Raw genomic sequence first — 26,404 nt, 5'->3', positions numbered from 1 at the left:
TTTGCTGCGATTTTCAGGAAAAGGGTATATACGGTGGCTGTGCGATTCAGGAAGGCCAAGGTCCAAGGGACGCCGCCTGGTTCGCTGGACGGGCCAAGCTCCAGGGCCCAAGGGAAGGGACACCGTCCAACGATCTCTGCAGCAGCCAGCGCGGCAACGTGGACGGACTGGCGACCACAGGCAACAGACTGCTATCACCGGAAAGATATTTGCTCACGACGCTTACGGCTAACGGCTTACACACAAAAAGAGAGCGTCTGGTGGTCTGGATGATCCAATTCTCCTGTGTTCTTCGTTTCCTGTCCCGTCGTGTACTCGTGTGTGCCATCTGCCAAGAAGACCCAAGAGTAGGAGGAGGAGGAGGAGCAAAGTAGAGATGGCGTGCCCTGCGCAGTCCATGCTCTCCCTCTCCGCCAGCGGCGGCATCTTCCTGAGGAGCAAGCCTCAGGCGGCCGCGGCCTGCCATGTGCGTGGGGGCATCATCATCGGCGGTGGCAGCAGCAGGCCGTTCCTGCTCACCTGCAACGCTTCCTCGCCGCCGGCGCCGACGCAGGAGGACCCCGACTGCAACGAGGAGGAGTGCGCCCCGGAGAAGGAGGTCTGTACTGCTCCTCTCAATTTCCTTCACTTGTCGTGCCTACCTCGTTGAGCTTGCGCAGCAGTAGATCTATAGATAGCACTGTAGAGAGTGGGGTGGGGTTGAAGCAGCAAAAACCCACGAGAATGATGAGATGCCAATTCCATTTCTGTGGTGGGTGCGCAACTGCGCATGCAGGTCGGGAGCCTGAGCGCCGAGTGGCTGGCCGAGGAGAGGACCCAGGTCGTCGGCACTTTCCCTCCCAAGAAGAGAAAGTGGGGCTACGTCGAGAAGGACACCGCAGGCCAGACCAACATCTACTCCGTCGAGGTAATTAATTCGCCCTCTTCTTATATACGTAACATTCAAACGCCCATCAATCTTTCTTTCTGTTTCTGGAGCGCGAGGAGATAAAAGATACTAGCTTTTACATTACATCACTCTCACTCCTGCGACAGCCGATGGTGTACGTGGCCGAGAGCGCCATCAGCTCCGGCACGGCGGGCACGTCGGCGGAGGGCGCCGAGAACACGGCCGCCATCGCCGCGGGGCTCGTCCTCATCACCGTCGCCGCGGCCTCGTCCATCCTCATCCAGGTGAACAAGAGCCAGCCTAAGGTGACGCCGGAAGCCGCCTACAACGGCCCGCCGCTCAGCTACTACGTCGCCAAGTTCCAACCGGCGGCGGTGGCGCAGACCCTCGAGGCCCCCGCCCCCGCCGAGGCGGTAGAGGCAGCGGCGCCAGAGGCGACGACGTCCACCGTCGACGCCTCTGCGGCTCCGGAGGCGCAGCAGCTGTCGTCGTGAGCTGGTTCGGTTTTGTCGTCGTGAGCTGAGCCTGTAGTGCATGATGATGGAAGATATGTATACATGATACACATGAGAGCATTTCGGAATTGTATCAAGTTTCATGTTTATACATATATATATATATATATACACATATTATATACATATGCATTCAGCTCGCCTATGCTGGATGCTTATTTGAATCCCAACATCACGGCACTCCCACAAACCATTCAGTTGTAACACGGTGAACACATACCATTTTCACACATAGACACGCGCTGTCCAGAACCTAATGGGGCATGAGAAACGCTATATATATCCGCGGTAGCAGAACCATTCACAGCAGCTGCGTGTACCATGGGCCATGGACCTGCTCTGACACCATTGCTGCTTTGAGAAGCACTTCAGCTGCCTTCACTAGCCGTGCAGTGAGTTTTGTTGCCCCGATGCGCCTCAGGGATGCATCGGCGAGCTTCCGGCCCTTCTCCCCACTGCCGCCCAGAGTGATTGCACGGAATGCACAGTACACAGACTGAGAGACCTTCTTGAAGATGGTGTCATCGGTCTGGAGGCTTTTAAGGAAGACCCTAGTCAATATCTCCTTCCTGGCATCCATCATTTCATGATCTGACGATGAGCTCCTTGAGGTTGATGAATACATCATGGCCTCAATGATTTTCTCAGTGCCAACATCTGGAAAGTTGTCTAGTAGCCTTGTGAGGACGTTGAACAGTTCCAAAGTCGCATTCTCCAGCTCAGGAGGAGTGATCTTCGGGTTCTCACTCACTAACACCTGATGCAAGACAAGCATGCTGCAAACAAGAGGAAAATAAGGCAATTGGGTTCAGTCATTCCATTCTATCAGATTACAAACAATACAACATGATAAAGAAACATAGAGCAATCAGATAATGGTTCACCTTGTCGCTACCACAATCACTTGTTGAAATTTACTCTGAACAGACCGCAGCCTCAACCAATTGAGCATAAAGGTCTCAGGAACTGATTCCCTTTGCACACCCTCAATGCTGCTGATGAGCTGTAATAACCCAATCCTTATGAGCTTGCCGAGTATGTCTCCCCTACATTCTGGTAGTCCTGCATTGTCTGCTTCACAATATGCAACATCAGTCATGAATACGGGCAAATAGCAACCTGTGGTGAAAGGAGGTAAACAAAGAAAATACCTGCTGCAGGTATCACAGATTGTAGCTGACCTGGAACTGCATGGCCAGTTCGGAGAGTGGCAACAAGTGGCTGAACCTGTTATACAGTTGGGAACGCTCAGAAGTTCTGTGTAATCAGAACTACAGAAGAAAATGATAGGCACAAACTACAAAGTAAATAAGTTGTTGCCAAAAAAACATAGATAAACATGGCATTGTCACCCAGCCCGCAGCTGAAGTTCAAACATGAGGATTGATTGGGGCCAAAGGTTGGGCATTTCTGACCATTGCTGAGGATTGATTGATTTTAAGTGCTCTCATTGGTTGTTCTGAACTAGGGTGTGGGGTGTATGAAACTAGGTATGATATCGGTGTCCATGTGTTCATGCCTATGTGCATTTGTTTCTTAATGCAATGATGCACAGCTCTCCTTCGAGGAAAAAAAAGAAAAGAAAAAAAGGCCAAATGAAGCACTAACATGGTCTGCTTCTGTCAGAATTGATAACGAGCTGACATGTTCATTCCATTGTTCTTCCACAACATCTTTCAAGGAGGAAATCCACCGGGCAGTTGAAGGGAGAGTAGCTAACGCATCAGAAGGGGAACCATAGCGATCAGCAAAAGACTTATGCAGGTACTCCACTCCACCTGGTCCCTTGATCATTGGTTCCAATAGTTGGATGCGTGCTCTATTGACTTCTGCTTTTAGAGCCTGTATCAGTAAGGAAATTTATTCATGAGGTAATATTGTAAGTTCACATATAGCTCATCAGTTTATTTGAAACAGACTCATATAGTAAGGACCTCTAATTCCTCCATAGTGAAGCGCAAACCCTTGATAACACAAAGAACAAATGAATTTGAATCTCTATAATTAGATTCAGAGCCTTCAATCAATTCTCCCAACAATTTATCATGACTCTTCTTCATCTCGAGTTCCTTCGCAGGAGAAGACAGTTTCCGAAGCTTATCCAGGGAGTACTGCAAAATTTGTCCAAGGTATTTTCTGTCCTGGGAACCTGATTCAAGTAGCTTTCCGCCAAAAACAATATACATTTGTCTCAAATATGCATCGCAGTTCACTATAATCCACAATATACTAACTGAAATATTCTTACCTGGGTCAAAATTTCAAGGTTAATATTGTCACTGATTTCTACTTTCCACCCTGGAGGAGCTAACTCTTCCAATGCTTCCCTGATTTCCTTTACCAGGCTGACCAGATAACCATAGTCTGGCATGTCCCCTCTCATTGAATCCGCAACCACATCCCAGAAAGCTTTCTCCATTGTTTCCTTGACTTTTACCTGACAACAAAAAGGATAGGAAATATAGAATTACACAAGAAGAGAATCATCTCATACACCCTGAATTCAGATATGTTAATTTCCCAAAAAACCCTCAAAACTGATAATAATAACTTTGATGATATACATTGCAAATTTTATATTATTTGTGCTGCTGAACTTTACATTAAGATTGTAGCTAACCTTGAAATCACCTTCAACAGTACCAGTACCATCGGAGATGTCAGCAAAAGAACCATGTGTATTATGGAGTATCTCATTGACTATTTGCTCATTTTCAGTAGGCATTTTTTCTGGTGCTGCGTTACTCATCAGCTTGCCTCCTTTGCTACTTTCATATCGTGAAGAGGAAGCTCCAAACAGAGATTTGACAATTCGACTTGTCTTTTCAGCATCCATGTTAGAATTCTCCCCAGTTTCAGAGACATTAGACTGTCCTGAAGAACATGTAACCGAAGGAGATGTAACATTTGCAACTGTAGTTGCAATGGAACTCCTGTTCTCCTTTGCTTGAAAGAACTTTGACCGTGTTTCAGATAAAGCAGATTCCATCCTTCCAATACCAGCTTCACCGCCCAGGTATTGAATCCTCTCCCTTAAAAGTTTCTGGTCTTCTGCGACCTGGATGAGGAACATAAACTTAATTCAAAAGATAGTTCGCTATTGAAGATGTCAACAAGAGGGCATAAAGATTAATGGAAGAAGTGTTAAATTTTAGCTTGATCCTTGTATTTTAATAGATGAATCAATGCACCTCCAGGCTGATTGCAAAAAGTGACCAAGAAAGAATAGGCACTGAATATACAAATCATACCTGTTTCCATATGGCTTTCAAATCACCGCCGAGGTTATCAGATTTGTCTTCATCCGTTATTTTGCAAGTTTGGATCATTGACAGCTCGAGCTTGCATGCAGCCCTAATGAGATCATCCTCTAATGATTTAGCATCTTTTGCTTTCCACGCCGCAAAATGGTAAAGATAAGCACACCAAGCTTTGTCAAAGGCAACCAGCTGAGTTCTGAATTTCTTCTGATCAGCAACAATGGATGAAGATTCCTCATAGTTAGAACAACCAGGAGTGGCATCATCTAGAACTGACTGACTCAATATGCATGCACCATCTAGGGCATCAAGCACTGTTTTAACCAGCAGTTCGAATTCCTTCACAAAGTTTGTTGCTGATTCCATAAGCAATTTCTCTTGCTCACCTTGTCCACTAAGAACAGATTTTGGATGACCTAGTATCATATAAGCACAAAGTGCAATCCTTTGTGAATATCTAGACAACTTACTGGAGTCATAATTTCCAGCTGCCTTTTCCAGTGTTGCCTTACTTCTTCTCACATTGCTCGGTAGGATCCTCCTCTTCGGTGATCCAAGATCCTTTAGAAGGTGGTCGATATTTTCTGGTTTTGATGAACTTGATGACTGAGAGAAGACGAAACGACTCTCCAGACGGTTAAGCAAAGCCTTAGTGGTCTGAAGAACTGCAGGAGATTCAATGCAGAGAGCTAACTCTTCAAATGGCATAGACACAACTGATCGCTGATTTATCCCCAATACATCAAAGGCCCTAGCCAATACCACTGTTGTTTTCCTAGAAGTTCTGAATCTTCTCCAGCATCTGAAGTCCCAAAAAATGAAATGAATCATAAGCTGCAGATGGAAGCCAAAGAATTAATTAGAATTTTCAGAATGTGCTATGACTATGAGACATGCCTTGCCAGTTTTCTTGAAAGAAATTCTCCATTTTTAACTGAACTGCTGTGCATAGAACTGTGAAGATTTCCTCGCTGCTTCAAATACTCAGCCCTCTGCTGCTTTGCCTATTTTGGCATATATATAGATGGTTATGACACAAGTTAAAGAGCTAAAACAATTACATCGATGCTGCATCATAGAAATGCATACCTTCTGAAGCTTTTCTTCTAATTGCTCTTTTAACTTGCTCCTCTCAGTTTCTCTCTGGTTAGAGGCAGTCCTCGCAGCAAGTTGAACCTGCAAGAGCCTACCCTGTGCCTGTCTTTTCTCAAATTCCAGCAGCCCCGATCGTCTCTTCTCAGCAGCATTATGCTTCTGCATTGCAGATTGTACACGCTCCCTGTACTTGTTTTCCCCAGCCAATCTTTTCATGAAGTACCTTTTTGTCCTCTCCTCTAATGCAGCCTGCCTCTGCAAACGAGCATGCAGGAGTTGCATACGATTGTTCTCAGCCTTCTGAACCCGCGATTCAACTTTCATTCCGAGTTCTTCCCTTTCCCTCTCGAACCTCATCTCTGCATCACTCTTCACAGCCTGTCGCAGTTTGTCCAGCTTAGCCAACCGGCCCTGTTCCTTTTCCAAGAGGCTCAACCTACAAAGAGTACGAGTTTTTTCAGTCCTTTTTCCCAAATACAACAGAGTAATGTACTCTACTGGGTTCCTCTTTTGAATACCTCTTCTGCTTGGCAGCCACAAGCTTTGCCTCAAGAAGCTGCCCTCGATCCTCCTCCTGTGATGACCCTGAAGGACTCTTAATTGAGCGCCTTGCTTTGGAGGACAATGCTTCGTGGAATTGCTGGAGAATAGCAAGTCATATAAGATAGTAAGATACAGGACATAGTGAAAACCCATTTGTACCAGCATAACTTAAATTCTGAGAAAGCTAACTAGCCAAGCATGAGCTTCCTTTGTCCATAGAGCTGCTTCCAGATACATCTCAATTCTCATGTCAATTGTCATGCTGCTCCTGAATGTGGTGGTCAGGTGCAGTGTCCTAGACGACTGGTTGCTCCTAAGCTAATGAAGAGTTCACCAATCCACCTAATTGAGTTTTATCTATAAACTAGGAGAACATAGAAATGGGCTTGCAGTAGTTAATTAACCAAGCGTGAGCTTCCAGAGTTCATAGAATTGGCAGGTAAATGTAACACTCCAAGTCAAGCATGATGCTACTCCGGATTTGATCAACTAATACGTGTGGTGTGGTAGACTGCTAATTACTCCTACGCTAACGCAGAGTTCAGCATCCACCGACACATTCTGATCTACATGATATTACTAAGACATGTACAAAATCCCCGCTCCCAACTACACCAACCAACACGAAATTCAAATCGGGGTTCGGTTAAAAAAATAAAGCGCATCAACATCTCAACCAATCCACCGACAAATCCAACAGCGACAAAATGAAGCAGTAATTTCTACGTCACGTGAGGGAGAAGGGACAACACAAACACACCTGCCTCCGGAGATGCGCCTGGTGTAGCTTGGCCTCGATCTCCTCGGCCGTCGGCGCCTTGCCGCCGTTTTCTCCGCTGCCCCCCGCACGGAGGAGCCTCCGCCTGATCCTGGGTGGCACCCTGGCCAGCGGCGTCGGCGACCCCTCCTCCACCGCCGGTATGTCCAGCGCCACCGCCTCTGGCACCCCCATTCCGCCGCCCGATCACCGAATCAAAACCCAGTCTCCACTCGGAACTCACCGGCGGCCGCGCCGTAGCCCCCTCTGGGCTGCGACGAACAACGACGGAATCTCGAAGGCCGCCACTCGTCTCGAGTGCCGAGTGCCGACTCCTGGCTTTCGAGTTGGGCCTCGAGGCCGTTGCAGACGTCGCCCGGCTCTTCTCGTGACGAGACTTGTTTGGAGCGGACAGCGGAGGGGATCTGATCTGACGGTGTCGGGTGAATATACGGTAGACGAAGGCAACGGGTTGATGGAAGCTTCCAACCTTCCCCTTCCAGGCTCCGGGAGCGGCTTCTCGCCGTTGGGTTTGAGATCAGTTATTTTTTTTAAAAAAAAAGTTTATTAACTGATTTTACAAAAAATATTGATATTTATATCCATAAATAAATTTATTATGAAAATATATTTCATAAATCATAACTAATCTAATAATATTTTTTATCATAAATATTAATGATTTTTTATATAACATTAGTTAAACTTGAGATTATTTGACTTATCCAAAATAATTTCATCCTTTTTTGATAGAGGGAGTAAGTATTCGAGGAACCAAGTAACTAAGACTATCTCCAACAATCGTCACTTAAAATATAAGATCTATTTGTGCTTTGGGTAGCGCTACAGGTAAATGGTTTCATACCTATTTTTAATATTCACCAACAACAAGACTTAAAAGACAACACTCTTTGCAAATGGGTCTCGAGGAGAGAGAGGATACCCAAATTTGGGTTATTCCTCTCCTGATACCCAAAATATGTCTTCTGTACGAGTACTCTGTTGGAGGTTATATGTATTGTGTTGGAGACAGGCCTAACATATATGATTTACAATCAGAACGTGCACAACCTATATCTATCTTTATCGACTTGCCTAACTACATATCTAGATACACGCATATATGTCCTGTTCGTTTGGCTAATAAGTCATGGTAGAAAGTACTATTCGCTAATTTGTTGTAGAGAAAAATATTGTGAAATGGCTGACAGATTCGGTTGATAAACTTAAGTGAACAAATATAAGAGCATCTTCAAAAGTCTCTCTAAATATGATTCTCTAAATAATCATTTGAAAAGTCATTTGCATAAAAATCATTTTCTATGTCTTTTGACTCACTAACAGTTCTTTTATATTTCATGCATAGTTTACAGAGCCTTTTTAATCTTCTATTTTTGGCTAGCGAAAATCTAAAATAGAAGATGGCTATATTTTGAACAAGCATTTAGAAAAGCAGTTGGAAAATAGTTTTCACTAAATCTATATTTCTAGTATTTATAAAGAATATAAAAAGTCTTTTGGAGATGCTCTAATACTCTCTTTATTTTGAAAGAGTGACACTTTTCACTTGTAAATATCATGTTTGACCACTTAACTTATGTAGTTTTTTTTTCTGCAAATAATAAAATAAATAAGTTACTATTAAAGTATCTTGATAAAATAAGTCACAGCAAAATAAATAAATAATATTTATATAGAATTTTTTAATAAGTCAGACAGAGAGTCTAGAAGTAAAAAACATCATATTGACCGAATGAGTATTAAAGAGCATAACGTTTTTTTCATGCCACTTTTTTTATTTCCAATATGCTCCCTATGTCTTGTTTGTGATCTTGCTTAGTTCGTTTGACTGATAAGCTATGGCTGAAAATACTGCTCATTATTTTGTTGTGAGAGAAAAGCATTGCTGAATGACTGGTAGATAAGCTTTAGATTCTACAAGTACAACTCGTGTTCATAAGTTTTATCACTTTTATCTTTGTCATAGTTAGGGTTGCTTGATACGATTTTTCTTTAAATGCTCTTGAAGAGAAGCTACTTTTTATAGCTTCGACTTTTGGTCTGTTCATTTAGCTGAAATATTCTAATTAATTATAAAAAAATATTACTGAACAAGTAAATTTAAAAATATTTAATACGATTTTTTTTAACTTTTACGGATAAGCTAACCTGCCATAGGTTGGCCACCGTGCCACTGCCACCCAAGCCCGCCTATAAGTTGTGATGTGAGTTGTGACACCAGTTCCCCATTACCGGCCATGACAGACCTGGGCCCACTCATCATAGAAGAACGCCTCAGTTTACCAAATCAACCCCCCAGAAAACCTGCAAAATCACACTCCGTATCTCTACGAGTACACCCACCCAGTTGCTTCTCTCCAACTCGTCACGCTTCTTCAGCGCCGGCTCTCCTCTCCATCCCTCTCCTACACTGACCTTCTCCTCCACATCTCCCGCAACCGCAAGCAACCACTGATCCAGCCCGCTCCGCCTCCCGGTAAGCTCGGCTCCCATCCAATCCTCGTTCCCGCGATTTCCTTCATGCTAGGGTTTTTGTTCGGGATCGGAGTTCGTTCCCCCCCCAATTTGGCAATTTCGGTAAATTTTCCGCTTCGTTTTAGTATACTGTTTTTTTTTCCTCCTTATCGGGGGTGGATAGGCGAATGGTGACGAACCAGGACGCGGAGGCGGCATCGGCGGCAGCGCCGGGGGCAGGGGCGACGGTGGACGCGATGCGGCTAGCGTCGCGGTGGCGATCCCAGGCGGAGTGGGCCTGCGCGGCGGCGGAGCTGGAGTCTGAGCCGGCGCCGTCCGAGCTCAACACCGTCAACAGCTCCGGACTCTTCTCCGTCGTCTCTACCGACAAGTTGTCCGTGAAATACCTCGGCAGCCATCACCACGGCCACGACGTAGGTGTCGTGCAGGCCGACCGCCCCGCGCCCACGCGCCGGGCCGTGTACTACTTCGAGATGAGCGTCAGGAACGCGGGATACAAGGGGCAGACATCCATCGGGTTCACGAACGAGAGCTTCAAGATGAGGCGACAACCGGGGTGAGGACCCTTGCCTTGCTGCCCTTTTTTTTGTGATTAGTTAGGATTTACGTTTTCTGCTCTGTCATTTATCATGAAAGCCTGGGATGTCATTTCTGATAATTGCGTCACTTGTATAAATTTGTGTACCATTTGTTCCGGAAATCTACAAATGTTAGTTAAGTGACCGGGATTGGCTATTTGTCTCTAAGGTCTTTTTCATGATATAGCTAAATTTCTAATTGTAAGCTTAAAGAGGCTGTCCTCGCAGACTATTTCTGATTTATGAAATTTCTGTAGGTTAACTATAAAGACCCCTTCTCTTCTTTGGGCTGGCCTCATATTGTAAATGCTAGTGTTTATGTGGCTTAATTGATTTTCTCTCTCTCAAATTTATCCTTTGTGCCCTTTGTTCTTTCTAGTTGGGAGTCAAACAGTTGTGGATACCACGGTGACGATGGCCAGCTTTACGTGGGTCAAGGGAAAGGTCAATCATTTGGGCCAAAATTCACATCTGGTGACATAATTGGCGCTGGCATCAACTACTTGTCACAAGAATTTTTCTTCACGTAAGTTTGAGAGTTCTTTGTAAACTGATGGTGTTTGCTTGTTTGACTGGCTATTATTAACCTTCTAGGGCATTTTCCCCCCTTGGCTGAACATAGGATGATCAATATCTTTGTATGGCACTTTGGCATAAACCTTTCTAGCTTTGCAAATATTCTTATCAGTACGTCTGTAGAATGTCAAATCTTGAATTTAGGAAAAGAATTGAGTCTTTGTATATGCACCTGGCACCACTCTTTGGCTCTTTGCTAGTTTTGACATGCCAATGTCATTCTTCTTTATGTTCAGGTTGGAATGTGCTGTATTCTTATTTTTGTTTCTTTCTCTTGAGGCTTTAACCTTATGTCCTTTAGATTTCAGAATGTATTGCTGCACTGTAATCTAATTACACATAGCATATTGCAGGAAAAATGGAGCTCAGGTTGGAGCCATTCCAAAAGAAATTAAAGGCCCACTATATCCTACCATTGCGGTTCATAGTCAGGGTGAAGAGTAAGCTGCCACTTTCTTTAGTTTTTTAGGTGACATATAATTGCTATTTGGAGTAAGTTGCATTTCGCCCCAGGTATTCCAACCTGAGTTGCAGAAACATCTGTCAGACTTGGATAGTAATACCTGTGCCAAAATGCAATTTACTCATTTGTCTTTTGCATGTTATATGATGGTTTCCCCTTCTAGCACAACGTATAAAAGTCACAAGTCATGCCTCAATAGTAACACAAGTTAATTACTCCCTGTTTAATTCTTGGACATAACTTTATCAGTGATTGATTCTTGGATTTGTAGGTTCACATATAAAGATATAATGAGTCAACTGTTGAATTGATGATTTATGTTGGAATGTAAAGTCCTACTTAAATAAGTTGTATCATATGTGGTGTTCAGAATTTGCTGCACTATCTGTGATAGCTTTTTTTATATCCCCCCATTCCAAATTATAAGACGTTCTGTTTTTTCTAGATACATAGCTTTTTCTATGCACTTAGATATACACTATGTCTAGATACATAGTAGTAAAAATAATATATCTAGAAAAGCCAAAATGTCTTATAATTTGGAATGGAGGGAGTATATAATTTATATCTATACCCTTTTCATTTTATATATCCTCATTGTGGGGTCTGATCTCTAGTCGACTAAAAGTCTGTTGCCGTTACAGGTTGACTGTAAACTTTGGAAAAGAACCATTCTGTTTTGACATTGAGGTGAGGCAAGATGTTTATTCTACATGTTTTTGTTCACCTACCATTACCTCACTGAGCTACATCAAAATGTTCTATTTTTTTTTTCTGTCGCAACTGAAAATCCTTATTGATGACACTAGCTGTATACCAATAATACTCTTCTGCATCTATGGCACATGCTTCACTTTCTATTATGAATTACTCATCAGATTTTTTAATAAACTTGGTTGCATTATCAAATCAAATACATTTGACAGGGATTTTGATCTCATGCACCCTTTACTGTGTTATTGTCCAGCAACCACAAAAATATTATGCCGCTAAAAAGTAAAAATGCAATTGATTTTCCTTTATGGTTAACAGTTGCAACTTTATCTCTTTCTTTACATAACCACATAGCGAGTTAATGCGGAAGATGTGGATATAGGGACCATATATTACTGGCTTTAGCTTTATCCCAGTTACTGAACACTAATTCACAAGTGTTTTGGTGCACTCTGTCAGTAGCTTTTGGAAATGATGTATTTTGCTTATATTGGCAGGGTTATATTCTTGAAGAGAAAATGAGGCAACAATCTGTGTCTGATAAATTGAACTTGGAGCCGGACATCAGTCATTGGTATTGCTGATACTCACTTCTTGTCTATTTCATTGCTTGCTGTCTCCACATCTTGATTTCCATGTTACCTTTTATAGGTTCTATTAAATTGTTTATTACTGGCTTATTGCATTCCTTGGGTCCTCCCTTTCCTGGTTTTTGAAATCAATTCTATGTTGCCTTATTATCTTACGGATATGCACCATAAACTTGTGACAGGATTGTCCGTTCATATCTCCTACATTATGGATACCAAGATACATTAAATGCTTTTGATATGGCAAATGCAACTGATCCCCCCACCAATCGCCAAAATGGTCATGCAGAACCTCCCGAAATGTATGGTCTTAGCCACAGAAAACTTTTGCGTCAGGTGAGCTTAGAAACTCAATGCAACTGATTGCTGAATTCATTTCTCTGGTATCTTAGGTAGCATCTCCTTGAATTCAGTTGATACTTTGTAAAAGTTACACTGAACCTTTTTTTCTTCGATCAAAATAAGTTGCATAGAATTACACTTCGTTTTTAGTCCAGTTTGATAGTGTTGACAATTAGGCACTGGTTCTCATGATTGATGCATGGGAAACTTTGTGTGAAGTATCTTCATTGTGGTTACTGTTTATGCATGTTATTAGGGTGGCCTGACTTTTGTTTGTTTTTCATACAGTACTAATCAATTAGGTTTGGAAGTACTATATATTTTCTTAACTTATTTGGAATTGTAAAATTGCATGCTTGTGAACTCATTATCTGTCATTTTCCATTCTCACAGCAAAATGGCAGTTGGTCTTTGCTCTCAGCTGCCTTGCAAGCTTGAGCTCTTATATCTTTGGTTGTGCAGCGCAAAGATGTTGTAGTATTACATTTATCCACTTCATTCCACTGTATCTTGCAGATGCTGCTGGATATTGATTTGATATTTCCCTCTTTTGATTTTTTGGCCTCTGGTATGGTTTCTGCCTTCTGAAAACAGTTTATTTTATTTGATAAAGCTTATCATGAGTGGGGATATCGACTCTGCATTCAAAAGACTTGGGGAGTGGTATCCACAAGTGATAAAGGTATACTCTACAGTCTTGTGGTTGATTTAATTTACCATCACCCTTTTATTTTCAGGAAAAAATATGACATATTATCTCTCAAATAATTTTCTGAGCTTGTGTTATAATTAATTAATTAATGTCTGTCATACATTCAGTCCTGTTTTCCTGAAGCACTTAGTTATAATTTCCATGTGTTCTAAGAAAGAATTTCTTTCCTTTGCAGGATGAGAAATCGGTTATTTGCTTCCTACTCCATTCTCAAAGATTCATAGAATATATCAGGGTAATTATCTGAATATTCAAATTTCAATTCCTGCGCTTCATAGGTCACACCACTTCAGTATAGGCTGAATAGATTGTACACCATTTCATTGCTGCATTGCATATCGACTCATATTTATAACTTTGTCTAATGGATTAGGCTGAACAACTGGAGGATGCTGTGAAATATGGTCGTGCTAACCTGGCAAGCTTCTTGACACACAAAGCTTTTGAGGGACTGCTGAAGGTAATGCCATTTGTTTTGGCTTTCTTTTGTTCTGTTGTATGCATTGTGCTTTCCATTAGTAATATTCTTTGTAAAATATGTTTGTTGAAATGAAATCTTCTTAACTTGGTGTGTTTACAATTTCAATGAGCTTAAGCGCTTTGTATTGATGAGCTAAATAGAGAATTAGCTGCTTTCTGCAGGATAGTGTGGCCCTACTTGCGTATGAGAAGCCTGCAGAATCATGCATGGGATACCTGATGGACTCTCCCCAGCGTGAATTCGTGGCGGACGCAGTGAACGCAGCTGTCCTGTCGACAAACCCCACCATGAAGGACCCTGAGAGCTGCCTTTACTCGTGTCTCGAGAGGTTACTAAGGCAGCTCACAGTTTGTAGCTTTGAGCGGCGTGCATTCAACAACGACCAAGGAGATGCATTCTTACTCCACAAAGAAGTGCAGAATTATGAAAGGTCCAGGCGCTCATAGCCATCATCAGGTTTGATGCGCATCTGAGAAGTAGACTCAGATGCTAGACTCCCGACTCCTGTTTGAAGGGACGAAGATTCATGACGGAGTGGTTGACCATGGCTAGCACAGATCCTTCCCTTTGAAGGTCTGCAGTGCCCCTCAGCTTTGGCAAGGGGGAACACCAAATTGCACAGACAGAGCTCAGGCGCTTCGGAAGGTGTTCTATCCTCCCTGTAATCAGAAAACTCATTGTGACATACGGCCAACGTTTCAGTTTCCTTAATTTGTTGGTTGGCTACTATGCTGTTTGACATTGTGAAACGTGAATGCAAAAAAAGTAAAGACGCTTCAAGGTACTCCCTCGGTCCCAAAATAACTGTTTCTTGAAAAATAACTTTGATTAAATATATATTAAAAATATTAATATTTATATTACATAATTAGTATCATTGGAAAGATATTTAAATCTAGTTTTTAACAAATTTATTTGGAGATATAAATATTGCACGTATTTTTCTACGAATTGAGTTAAACTTGTGACACAGAAACCGGGAGTATGCCCTTAGGCCAGTCTCAATGCATAGTTTCATGGCACAATTATCAAGACTATAAACTAGGTAACCGTTTATAGGGATGAAACTCCTCTCTCATCTGATGAAACTTCTTCACCCTGCCAAGTCAGCAATTTTGCTTATATGGCATCCTATTTAATGTGCATGACACTCCTATAAAATATGCACTGAGAATGACCTTAGTACAGTATCTTGTCTCATGCGACATGTATCTACAGCTTGGCTTCAGTGCCGCGCAATAAATAAAAAAAAATTGGTCACGAAGTCACGTAGGACCAAGCCCGACATTTATATAGTTTCCTAGTGACAATCTACTATGGAGATAAGCTCCTGAATCTTATTTTGCACTCATTTGTTACTAAGGTTAGAAGTGAATGAAGTCCAGAACAAAACTAATAAGAGGATGAAGTAATTAGAGATATTGGGCCTGTTCGCTGCAGTGTACCGTGTACAGCTGTTCATGTAGCTTGAAACGTTGCAGCTGCAGCCGCTTGAAGGTGAAGCGAGTAGGCCTATTTATGGGCGTTGAGAGCATCTCCAAGGCTTTTCTAAATTTTATTTTTTTAAATTATCATTTGAAGAGTTATTTGTATAAAAAACACTTGTTATATCTTTCCACTCCAAAAGTTTTTCTAATCATTCTCGTCTTCTATATTTGGCTAGTAAAAATTCAGAATAGAAGATGGTTATATTTGGATAACCATTTAGAAAGACTGTTGGCGTATAGTTTTTTACTAAAATCTCTTGGAGTTGCTCTCATGTAAGAAAAGAAAGAGATTAAAAATTGACATGCAAGGAAAGGAGATATATTCATGAAAGAAAATAAAATTAAAGTAAAAAAGATAATCAGATGGAAGAGTCATAATAGAAACCTTGCGTTGGAATAATGACTGAATTTGTGATACTGATAACGTCCCAGTTACATGCACAAGCTTTCATGTTTGGTTACAGGATGTAAGTACTATATATGATGTTAATTATTATTAAATTTAGAAACCAACGTGAAAGGGGATGTAGCTCAAATGGTAGAGCGCTCGCTTTGCATGCGAGAGGCACGGGGTTCGATCCCCCGCATCTCCAATTTGTTTTTGGCCGTTTCCTTTTTCCCTTTTTGTTTCTGGTGTGCCTTTTGTGGCCCACATGGACTTCCTGTTTCTGTTTGCCATTTCTTTTTGTGTGCCTTTGGCCCACATGGACATCCTGTTTTGTTTCTGTTTGCCACCTTTTTTTTCAACCCTTGTGAAAACTGTCGCGATTGCGATCGAATAAGCTAACTGCACTGCAGTGGGACAAATTTGTAAGACCATCTCGAGCAACTCCAACCCACCTCCTAAACAAGTCCATATTCTAAATTTAGGGACTTCATTAAAAAATCAACTTTAACCCACTTTCTACTTGGGCTCCCATTTTCCATGCTCTCTTAAATTATAGTTTCAACCCCTCACATTTAGAACCCCTAACCTATGTAGGTTGGAGTTGGGTCTTAATTTGAGCCTCTACTTTTTATCATAGCATGTAAATAAAAATTTAAGGGCTTTGGGCTGGAGTTGCGTACCCAACATACGATGTTACAGGCTTTTACCACACACATTTTATGCCTCCCTGAAAATAACGCTTTACTAGACAAGTGTAATCGTGCCATAAACCGGCATCGTAATCTGCTTGTCATGAATTCGAGCAGAACCTATCGCCGGCAGGCCCAGCTCAGGACTTCTTCACAGGTCCATACATCATAGATGACACAGCAATCACATTTTGGTTCAGTAGATTTTCCACCTGTATTCTTATATCCCATTTTCCAAAAAAATAAAATATAAAAAGGAGTAGACATGAGAAAACACCTCAGACCATCTGGGCAGGCCCGGGTCATGAATACCCCCTAGAGCTGGGACGCCGTGCCAGCATGGGCCAGTCCTCTCGTGCTTCGTGCCGCTTCGGATTATACTTTTTAGGCACGTCAGACCGTACCGATACGGTACGGTGAATCCTTTTTTCGGTACAAGCACAGCTCATGACATGTCGGCGAGTGTTCGGATGATGCCAGCCCAAGCACAATCCTAAAAAAATATCTTTACTAGTTTATTTTTTCGCTTCAGATATCAAATATTTATATTTTGTGTGTATTATTTTAATGAAAATTTTAATGATTTTATAATCTATTGAAGAATTAGATGAGAGTTACTATAGTAAATACTAAAAAATTGCATTATATAGTTGTAGAAATGTCTACATACCATTTTGTGTCGTGCCGACCCAGGTATGGCCCAATGCGGATGGGGCCATGTAGCCCACCGTGCTGACATTCTAGGCATGACACGACCCTCGTGTTTATGTCGTGCTGGCATAGCCTAAAATATTTTTGTGTCGTGTCGTGTTTCAGGTCGTACCAAAAGATCGTGTCATGACCCGTTCTCAAATGGCATGGCCCAAGTCCAAGCTCTAATACCCCCTCCCCCCTATTCCCCCTCCCCACCCCAAAAAAAACACAGTTCTAGCTACAATGTTTAATCAATCCATTTTTATTTTTTATCAACTTTTTTAAAAATATCAAATTTATGATATGTCAATAAGTAGCTTTAGATCCATCAAGAGATATATTTTATGATATAACTATTTCAAATTATGATTGTTGATATTACTTTATATAAACTAGTAAAATTTAAAATAGTTTGGCTTCACAAGAGAGAGAATTACATTCCTTTTGAGTGGAGAGAGTACACATGGCGGACAACTTTATAGGCTCAGTTCAATCATCGTTCCGTATTTTCAGTTCTTTTCTTTCTCTTATATTTCATTTTTTCCAAAATGGAAAATATACTCCATTTTAAACTATAAGAAAATATATTAGTTTCTACAGTATAAAATAAATCATCTATACATATTATGAAAAGCAATATGTTTTTTTCTTTAGTCGTTTCCATAAACATCTTGCGGTCAAATCTACAAAAATGTATTTCGTCGTCACATCGTGTGGCAGGTACATGTACCTAGAGGTGGGCATTCAGGTAACCCAAAAAGTTTGGATCAAATAATCTGATTTTTCCCAAGATGTTGCGGTACTGTGTACGGCATGCACACTTTGCAAAAAAAAAACTGATATTTTGGATAGAATTATTTTTCAAGATAAATTTTTTCTTGAGACCAACTCCAACTCACCTCCTAAATAAGTAGGATAAAGGGTTCTAGATGTGAGAGGTTAAAACTATAATTTAGGAGGGCATGGAAAATGGGAGCCCAAGTAGGAGGTGGGTTGGAGTTGAATTTTTTTGGATCAAGTCCTAGATTTAAAATAAGGACTTGTTTAGGAGGTGGGTTGGAGTTGCTCTTAGAGAGTGAGATTTAGAAAGGCTCATAGACATGCTCTTATACCCACCGTTTGGTAAGTTCAAAGAAGAGTTCCCTTTTTCAAAGGCCCTTAGAGCATCTCCAACAGTTTGCCAATTGTAATTGCTATTTTTGTTTTTTTGGCAAAACAAGAAAAATAATAGTACAACAGTTTGCTAAAGCACTTGCCAAGTTTCGCTGGTTTGCCATCCAGAGCTATATCACGCGTAAATTTGCGCGCTTCGTGCGAGTTGCCATCGCGCAGACGCATTCCGTCCTTCGCGCGTGACCCAGGAAAAGACGGCCGCCTCTCCTGCGCTCGTCTGGACAACTTGGATCAGACCTCTCCTGCGCTCGCCATCCAAGAAACTGTATATCAATCAACCATCACCCAATTACTCCTTTGTTGTTTGCGCCTTTGGAAGCACAGATGTACAATATTGGTGTAGAGATCAGCATGATGTGGAGTCCAAGACATGTTGCTGTACCATCCAATTATTCATGCCAATGTTTCTCTGTCCCTGGAACTAAAATAATGCCCCTAGATACCAATTCACAAATCAGATTAAGATTTGAGTTGCGTGAAAAATTAAAGTTATTTTCATTTGAGTTGTTCACATATGCCCCTAAAAACAGTTGATCTGTTTGAAGTCGGTCCATTTTTCCTAATTTTGCCAAGCTCAAATACTAAACTATTGGAGATACTAATTTTTTTCACTTGTCATATGTTTTAGTCACTTGCCAAATCATAAGATTTGCCAAGTGATTTTTACCAAATTGTTGGAGATGCTCGGGTCATTGGAAATTTGGAATACTCTTCTAATAAAATAACTAGGAGCCAGGTTAGAGAACTACCATCAAGGTTCTTCTCAACTGCAAGACTTACGAGTTTGAGACGAAATTTTTTATTTTTTGCTAAAAAAATAAAATAGAGAGTTGTTTTACAAAACCATTAGAGATGCTAATATGAAGAGAGAGAGAAATGGTGGAGTTGCACAGAAGTGTGGCCCATTACTGTTTTGGTAACGAATTCGAGGAGAACTTGTCGGCCCGTGCTCCTGCGCAGGCCCAGTCCACGCAAACACCTTAACGGGCCCACACTTCAGTCACCGTTATCCGGGGTTTACATAGGTTTTTCCCCTTCTCGCAGTCTTTCCTTTTCTTCGTTTGATTCCCTCCCGCCGCCGCCGCCGCCGCCGGAGACGCCGAACCACGACAGCGCCCCAGCGTTTCTCCTCCCGCTGGAGTAGTAAGGAGCCGGAGAAAAGCAGCGCAAGAGAGATGTGGTACCTATGCGTCTTCTACCACAGGCTCCTGGACTACCGGCGGCCGGAGGTGGAGTCCCTCGCCGAGCTCTTCGCCGGCCCTGGGGGCGGCGAATCCGTCGAGTGGCGTATGCCGGAGAACCACCACGTAGACTCCCCTTTCCACCTCGTTCGCCTCCCCGGAGACGAGCGCCTCGCCGCCCAGGTCGCCAACCGCAGTAAGCGCGAGCTCAGGTCCTTTTACACTTCCCAACCTTCTCCTCCCGTCGCCGATTATTGATTCCTCTGCGTGATTCTCTGGCGTCGTGCGGGGTAGGCTTGTTGGTCAAGGGGATCTACGAGCTCTGGGGCCATGGCACCACCTACGAGGAGCTGGAGAAGTCGGTCACGGAGTACCCCGACGAGAGGAAGCTGCCGTTCCTAACCCCGGAAAGCACCTTCAAGATCGTTATCGACAGCTTTGGCAAGGTGATCAGCTCCCAAGAGCAGAACGAGATCATAGAGAGCCTCACTTACATACCATTTAAGGTTGATCCATTGTTCCCTTAGTGATGATCTTGTGGATGCTGAATGGTATTAGTCACGTGTCGAGGCTTTACCTTTTTGTTTCTTTTCAGGGACGTGTTAATCTGAAGAAGCCTGATCACAAGTTCTTTGTCATGGAGACAGATGACTATGGCTCGAACAATGGTCTCCCACCGGTTGTGAAGAGGTCAATATTCTTTGGCCGGGAGGTTGGAGCAGCTGATAGGCATCTCCTGCCAACATACCAGCTCAAGAGTAGGAAGTACATTGGCCCGACTGCAATGGATGCTGAAATGGCTTTTCTCATGGCCAATCAGGGTCTGGCCCGGCCTGGGAAGCTTGTCTATGACCCTTTTGTTGGGACCGGTAGCATTTTGGTCGCAGCTGCGCATTTTGGAGCTATGACAATGGTTTGTGTTTGTGCGAATAAATATACATTTTAATTTTGTTTGTCTCTATTGTATTTCTGATAAAGGCTTTTCAGGGTGCAGATATCGATATAAGGGTTGTGCGGGATGGCCGAGGCCCCGATTGCAATGTTTGGAGCAACTTTGAGCAGGTAATTTCACGCTGTTATCTTCAATCAACTTCTTGCATGCCATTGTTGTCTCTATAGCCCAGTTATCTGCAATTTGTTTGGAATTATGAGCCTCATGAAAAGGACATGTACAACAATTTTGGTGGGTGTTATAACAATTGATGGTGCAACAGTGATTTCCCTGTCACGACATTTTTTTGGGGAACTTTTATTATCCTCTATATTTGTGACTCTTGTAGACTTTATCTCTAGCCTATCTCAACAAATCAGTAACGCTCATAAGTTGGTCTATCCATACTAGATCTTGAGAGTTTGTACCATAGTTCTATCCTCGACACTCAAAATAGGTCTGTTTTGCCAGCGGTGGCCAAAGCGGCTACCAACAACGATGAGCCAGGGTTTTGTTAATTATTTTATTTATTTAAATTTATTCAATTGGATAATTACCTCAACTTGTTGGGATTAATGTGTTTGGTTCTTTGAGCCCTTGTCGAGTGAGAAATCGAATGGGATCTGTGCTGACAAGTTTTTATCTTGCTTCCAAGGGAGAGTTATTTCTGCTCACTTGGGCTGGCAGGGCAAGGCTTTCTCTTGTGGGCATGGCAAAGCAAGCCAACACATGAATGAAACATGCCCATGCTTGTTATATTAGCCTCATTATGTCATGATTTGCATGGTTTTTGGACTTCTAGTTTAAGTCACGGGAAACATCCATGTTTAGTTATTCACCTTTTTCTTTTTGGCAAGAATATTTAGGGATTCATTTGTTAATTGAATGTTGGAATGCTAGATTTAATGTTAACCACTAACATGTTGTCTGTTTATCAGTACAAGTTACCAGAGCCTTTGTGTTTGCTAAGGGCAGACAACAATCTCCCACCCTGGCGCCCAGGATTGAAGGAGGTAACAGATGTGCATTATGTACTATTTATGGGCATGCATTTTCATGTTAACATTGATTAGCGTTTATTAGGGTATGAACTGAAAATGACGTAACCTTTTCCACAAAATGCACAAAAAGAACTTATCTGGTTAGTTGCTGGAACCAAACCTTTTTTTTATTGTGTGCGTGTTTGGGCGGTGGCTGTCAGGGGGGTGGTGGTGGGGTCTAATTTTTCATTATAAGAAGTAGCATATCAGGCAGAAAGAAGTGCAAGTTCATTAAAAAAAATTATGTATTTGCGCTCAAACTCAACTAAAATGGCTTCATGATTAATGCTTTCACTTTATTTGAAAAGTCTTGTCTGCAACGGGTAAATCCATTACCTCGTAAAGCTATTGCATAATTGCAATGCTACATGAAATTTTATTAAAGCTTATATTATGTGTTTTTTAGTTTCTTTCTTAGGCGTTCATTAGGGAATAGTTCCTTTTATTGGAGTCTGCAATTTGTGAGCCTGTCTTTATTGTTGCTTCTGCCTCCATGAGCTAATTTTAAAACTTTACATGCTCGATCAGATTTGTCTTAATTGAAAATAACATTGGTTGTCATCAATCAGATGTTCGATGCAATAATTTGTGATCCACCATATGGAGTCCGGGCTGGTGGCCGGAAGTCTGGTGGTCGGAAGCTCATAAAAGGCGTCAAAGGCCCTTACACAGTGCCGGATGAGAAACGGGACAACCACATCCCATCAACAGCGCCATACAGCCTCGCCGAGTGCGTTCATGACCTCCTCCACCTCGCTGCAAGGATGGTAGTCATGGGGGGCAGGCTCGTCTTCTTCTACCCTGTATTGCGAGGTGAAGATGGCGCTGCCAGCCCGCAGTTCCCTGAGCACCCATGCTTCAAGCTGATCACCTCCTCTGAGCAGATCCTGAGCTTTCGGTACAGCCGGGTTCTGCTGACCATGGTGAAGGTCGCACCCTACACCGAGGAGATTGAGAAGATGGCCGCAGAGAGGCACCAGGAGTTCAGGGAGAACCACCACAAGTGGATGGAGGAGGGCAATCTCCACTCTGCCGTGTTTGAGCCAGCGGATGGGAAGCCTGATAGAGACTCCAAGCCCAAATACAGAGGCAAGTACGTGTAGCAGCGCAGATACTAACTCGTTGAATTTAGTGGAAAGACATTTTTAATGGTGTCCTGTTCTGCATCCTGAGCTAGAAGAGTGTTGGCAGGCGCTGCGAGATGTACCACTGTCCCAGAATGTAATTGTATCTCTATTTTGTCTGAACTTAAATTTTTTGTTAACCTGCCTTTAACACGGCAGTCGAAATTGGTGCTGCTTCTGCTGAATTATGCGGAACACATGCCCTATTAAAAGTACTTACGTGGAAATTTTCTTTTCTTTCTATTTTTAAATGATTTACTATGGGTGCATATAGGGTGTATTTGGTTATTTGCATTAGTTGTCCTACAATTAAACCTTATATAGTACTAGCTAGTATAAAGATATGCAATGTCTTGGAGTGTAAATTGCATTTGGTAAAATTGTAGTATTTGATTGCTTACATTGTGTTGTTTTTATCAGAGGATTTATTTAGGAAAAAGTCTACATAACCTCTCAAACTATTAAGGGTGGACTACTTCACCCCCCGAGCTATAAAACCGGATATTCTACCCTCTGAACTTTCAAAACCGGTCAAATAACCCCCTAGAGTGGTTTTGGATGGTGGTTTTGTCTTTTTCTTTTTTATTTATTTCCGCTAAATCTTTGAAAAATCATAATAAATTATAGAAAAATCATAAAATGAAAAATTCAATTTTGTTGGACTTCTGATGAGTAGATCTACACAGTGAATATATAATATGGTATACTTTATTATAAAATTTTTGTTGTAGCTTTAAATCTATGTTTTTCTGTAATTAAATCGAATAATTGATATATGCAGTTCCTATTATCCAATTGTGGTGAAATTTTTATGGTTAGCTTATTATTGTATGCTTGAACTATGGTAAAAGTTTCGTATCTAGTGGATCACGTATAACTTAGTTATCAATTTATTTAGTTTTATTCTTGTTAAATCTATGCTTTATCTATAACTAAGTTATACGTGATTCAATGAGCATGAAATTTTTACCATAGTTGAAGCATATAATAATGAGCCCACCATAAAATTTTTACCACAATTGGACCACAGGAACTGTATATATGAATTATTCAAATTAATTATAGAAAAACATAGATTTAAAGGTACAACAAAAATTTTGTACTAAAGTATACCATATTATATATTCACTGTGTAGATAAACTCATCAGGAGTCCAACAAAATTAAAATTTTTATTTTATGATTTTTTAAAAATTCAGCGAAAATAAATAAAAAAGAAAAAGACAAAACCACTCTCCAAAAACACTCGATGGGGTTATTTGACCGGTTTTGAAAGTTCAGGGGTAGAATATCCGGTTTAATAGTTCGGGGGTTAAGTAGTCCATCCTAGATAGTTTAGGGGTTATGTAGACTTTTTCCTTTTATTTATGTTTGTATTAGAGGTAACACATTTTTATATAAACATTAATTATGGAAATCTGAAATGTTCAATATGATTCAATCTTGAATTTACTTTTAGCAACCTAAGTCTGTGATTACTGATTAACCAAACACAAGCAAATTGTAACATAACTTACGCATAGCCAGAACCAAAGAGAGCTGAGGGTAATGCATCGATATGAATGTTTGTCCGATATTGCACTACATTATTCTATTGCATTGTCTGCTCTATGGTTGAACTGCATAACAATTGTCTGTCTAGTCTTCAGTTTTGTTGTGTGCATCAGTCAGAATACTACAACTTGAATCAAAGAATTAATTTTCCTTCGAAATGTAAAATTACTGATCAACTCTGTGATTCATCACTCAATATACTGTAGGAGACACTGATCAGCGCTGTGACGTGCCATTCACTATTTATCCGTATACCATAAGCATCAGTTCTTCATTTAGGCCTTGTTCAGTTTAGAAAATTTTTTTTGTTTTGGCTACTGTAGCACTTTCGTTTGTTTGTGACAAATATTGTCCAATTATGGATTAACTAGACTCAAAAGATTCATCTCGCGAATTACAGATAAACTGTATAATTAGTATTTGTTTTTGTCTACATTTAATATTTCATGCATGTGTCACAAGATTCAATGTGACCGGAAATCTTGAAATTTTTTTGAAACTAAACGAGGCCTTATTTGCTGCACATTCACCAGCTATCATCGTCAGCCTTCATCTACAGTTATCCATTCATCTTGATTTGATTCCTGTTCTTTCAGTTATCCATTCATCAGCTCTGTTACGTGCCATTCACTCATTCGTTACTTTATCAGCTCTGATTTATCCATATACCGTAAGCATTCATCAGTTCCATCATTATTGTTTGCAGCGCATTCTCCAGTTATACCATTGTCAGCATTCATCAGTTCATGATCTTAATTTGTTTGCAGCGTTTTTCAGTTATCATCGTCGCATTCATCAGTTCGTCCTCAAATTTGTTTGCAGTGCATTCTTCAGTTATCATCGTCTTCAGACTTCAGTTGTCATGTGTCACATACTACTGTATTCTTGCATGTTCGGATCGTTCGTGTCAGTTGCGTGATGAGATCGTTAATGTCATAGCTACTCCATAGACATTTAACTCAAAACGTTACGACGATAACAGAACTTGGATCACAGATAAGAATGTAGCAGCTTGTTCGAGGCCGTCACAAAACAGAGGGAAATCTGAGCGGCACGGAGAACTGCAGTTTTGTTGTCGCCAACCTTCAATGCAAAGATGGCCACTTATCTGGCCCCTTTGCTCTGCGAATTGGCTTCATCTGCGTTACGATGATAAAGAACTTGGATCACAGATAAGAGAAGATGTAGCAGCTTGTTCGAGGCCGTCACAAAACAGAGTGAAATCTGAGCGGCACGGAGAACTGCAGTTTTGCTGTCGCCAACCTTCAATGCAAAGATCGCCACTTATCTGGCCCCTTTGCTCTGCGAATTGGCTTCATCTGTTTCTTTAAAACAGCTCTTTTCACTCAAAGCAGCAGATCCAAAACAAATCCAGCTCAAAGAAAACAAAGACAAATGCATTGATTTTCACCCCCTCTGGCTTATTCGAGGAAAGAAACAAGGGATCCCAACAAAGAAAGATTCTGAATTATGGAAAAGCAACGACAAGTGGAGGCAAACTTTAGAACCATCAGAGTCCATTAGATTTGACTTCAATTAGAAATTCAGTCCGCATCATGGTTGGATCGGTTGGATCCACATCAACTGGTTCTCAAGAATCACTCAAGAACCCCCAACAAAACGCAACCAAGAAACAGGGAGAAAGCCCATGCAAGTCGAAGGCTCAGACGAATAAATGGGTAGAAAGTTTCTTTGTCAGCCCAAAGAGAGAAAACAATCCCCTCTATTCAGAGTGGTGCATGACTTTGTATCATCATTGCCCCCTCATTACAACCTCTCTTTTCCTCCCCAAAGAGGAACGAACAACAGAAGAGAAAAACGGATCCAAAATCAATCAATCAAAGCAATAAACACACGACGACGGCGACGGCGGCGGCGGCGGCGGCGGCAGAGAGAGGAGATGGTGGAAGGGGACGGCGGCAGGAGGGTCGTATTTATAGGGTGGCCTGCGGCGACGGCGGCTTCTCTGCTAGGGTTTCCTTCGTTGGGCTCGATTCTTTAGTTTCTTTTGGCCCAACAAAGCTGTTTCTCTAGCGCAAATTTGTTGGCCCGATAACGACTCTTGTGCAGATTTTCTGGCCCAACTATGGATGGCATGCTTCTCCGGCGCTGGGCTTCTCTCATGATACAGGCG

General features: G+C 41.7%; 4 protein-coding genes and 1 non-coding gene across 5 annotated transcripts; 4 read left to right on the top strand and 1 right to left on the bottom strand.

The window, feature by feature from the left end:
• LOC8068881 lies at nt 223-1,528 on the top strand. Its single transcript, XM_002453942.2, has 3 exons — nt 223-598; nt 776-907; nt 1,036-1,528. The coding sequence occupies exons 1-3, from the start codon at nt 377-379 to the stop codon at nt 1,381-1,383; spliced, it is 702 nt and encodes a 233-aa protein (XP_002453987.1). The 5' UTR covers nt 223-376; the 3' UTR covers nt 1,384-1,528.
• On the bottom strand, nt 1,457-7,495 carry LOC8064272. Its single transcript, XM_021460522.1, has 12 exons — nt 7,063-7,495; nt 6,278-6,399; nt 5,754-6,195; nt 5,562-5,668; nt 4,656-5,466; nt 4,025-4,462; nt 3,653-3,841; nt 3,339-3,566; nt 3,013-3,246; nt 2,556-2,631; nt 2,289-2,475; nt 1,457-2,180 (listed from the first exon to the last, which is right to left on the bottom strand). The coding sequence occupies exons 1-12, from the start codon at nt 7,252-7,254 to the stop codon at nt 1,706-1,708; spliced, it is 3,501 nt and encodes a 1,166-aa protein (XP_021316197.1). The 5' UTR covers nt 7,255-7,495; the 3' UTR covers nt 1,457-1,705.
• Nucleotides 9,397-14,795, top strand: LOC8064271 (ran-binding protein 9). The gene is made up of 11 exons (XM_002453941.2): nt 9,397-9,556; nt 9,719-10,111; nt 10,513-10,659; nt 11,063-11,149; nt 11,817-11,862; nt 12,384-12,460; nt 12,659-12,812; nt 13,432-13,500; nt 13,706-13,765; nt 13,904-13,990; nt 14,173-14,795. Exons 2-11 carry the CDS (start codon nt 9,723-9,725, stop codon nt 14,455-14,457), a joined length of 1,401 nt encoding a protein of 466 aa, XP_002453986.1. The 5' UTR covers nt 9,397-9,556; nt 9,719-9,722; the 3' UTR covers nt 14,458-14,795.
• On the top strand, nt 16,019-16,091 carry TRNAA-UGC. The gene has a single exon. It is a non-coding gene; the product is annotated as a tRNA-Ala (tRNA).
• On the top strand, nt 19,479-22,960 carry LOC8064270 (tRNA (guanine(10)-N2)-methyltransferase homolog). Its single transcript, XM_002453940.2, has 6 exons — nt 19,479-19,818; nt 19,917-20,128; nt 20,218-20,535; nt 20,610-20,684; nt 21,492-21,566; nt 22,163-22,960. The coding sequence occupies exons 1-6, from the start codon at nt 19,617-19,619 to the stop codon at nt 22,694-22,696; spliced, it is 1,416 nt and encodes a 471-aa protein (XP_002453985.1). The 5' UTR covers nt 19,479-19,616; the 3' UTR covers nt 22,697-22,960.

Source organism: Sorghum bicolor, chromosome 4, assembly GCF_000003195.3.
Source record: "Sorghum bicolor cultivar BTx623 chromosome 4, Sorghum_bicolor_NCBIv3, whole genome shotgun sequence".
NCBI classification, from domain to species: Eukaryota; Viridiplantae; Streptophyta; class Magnoliopsida; order Poales; family Poaceae; genus Sorghum; species Sorghum bicolor.
Note: the sequence above shows the minus strand (reverse complement) of the source record. Positions and strands in the feature narration are given on the sequence as shown.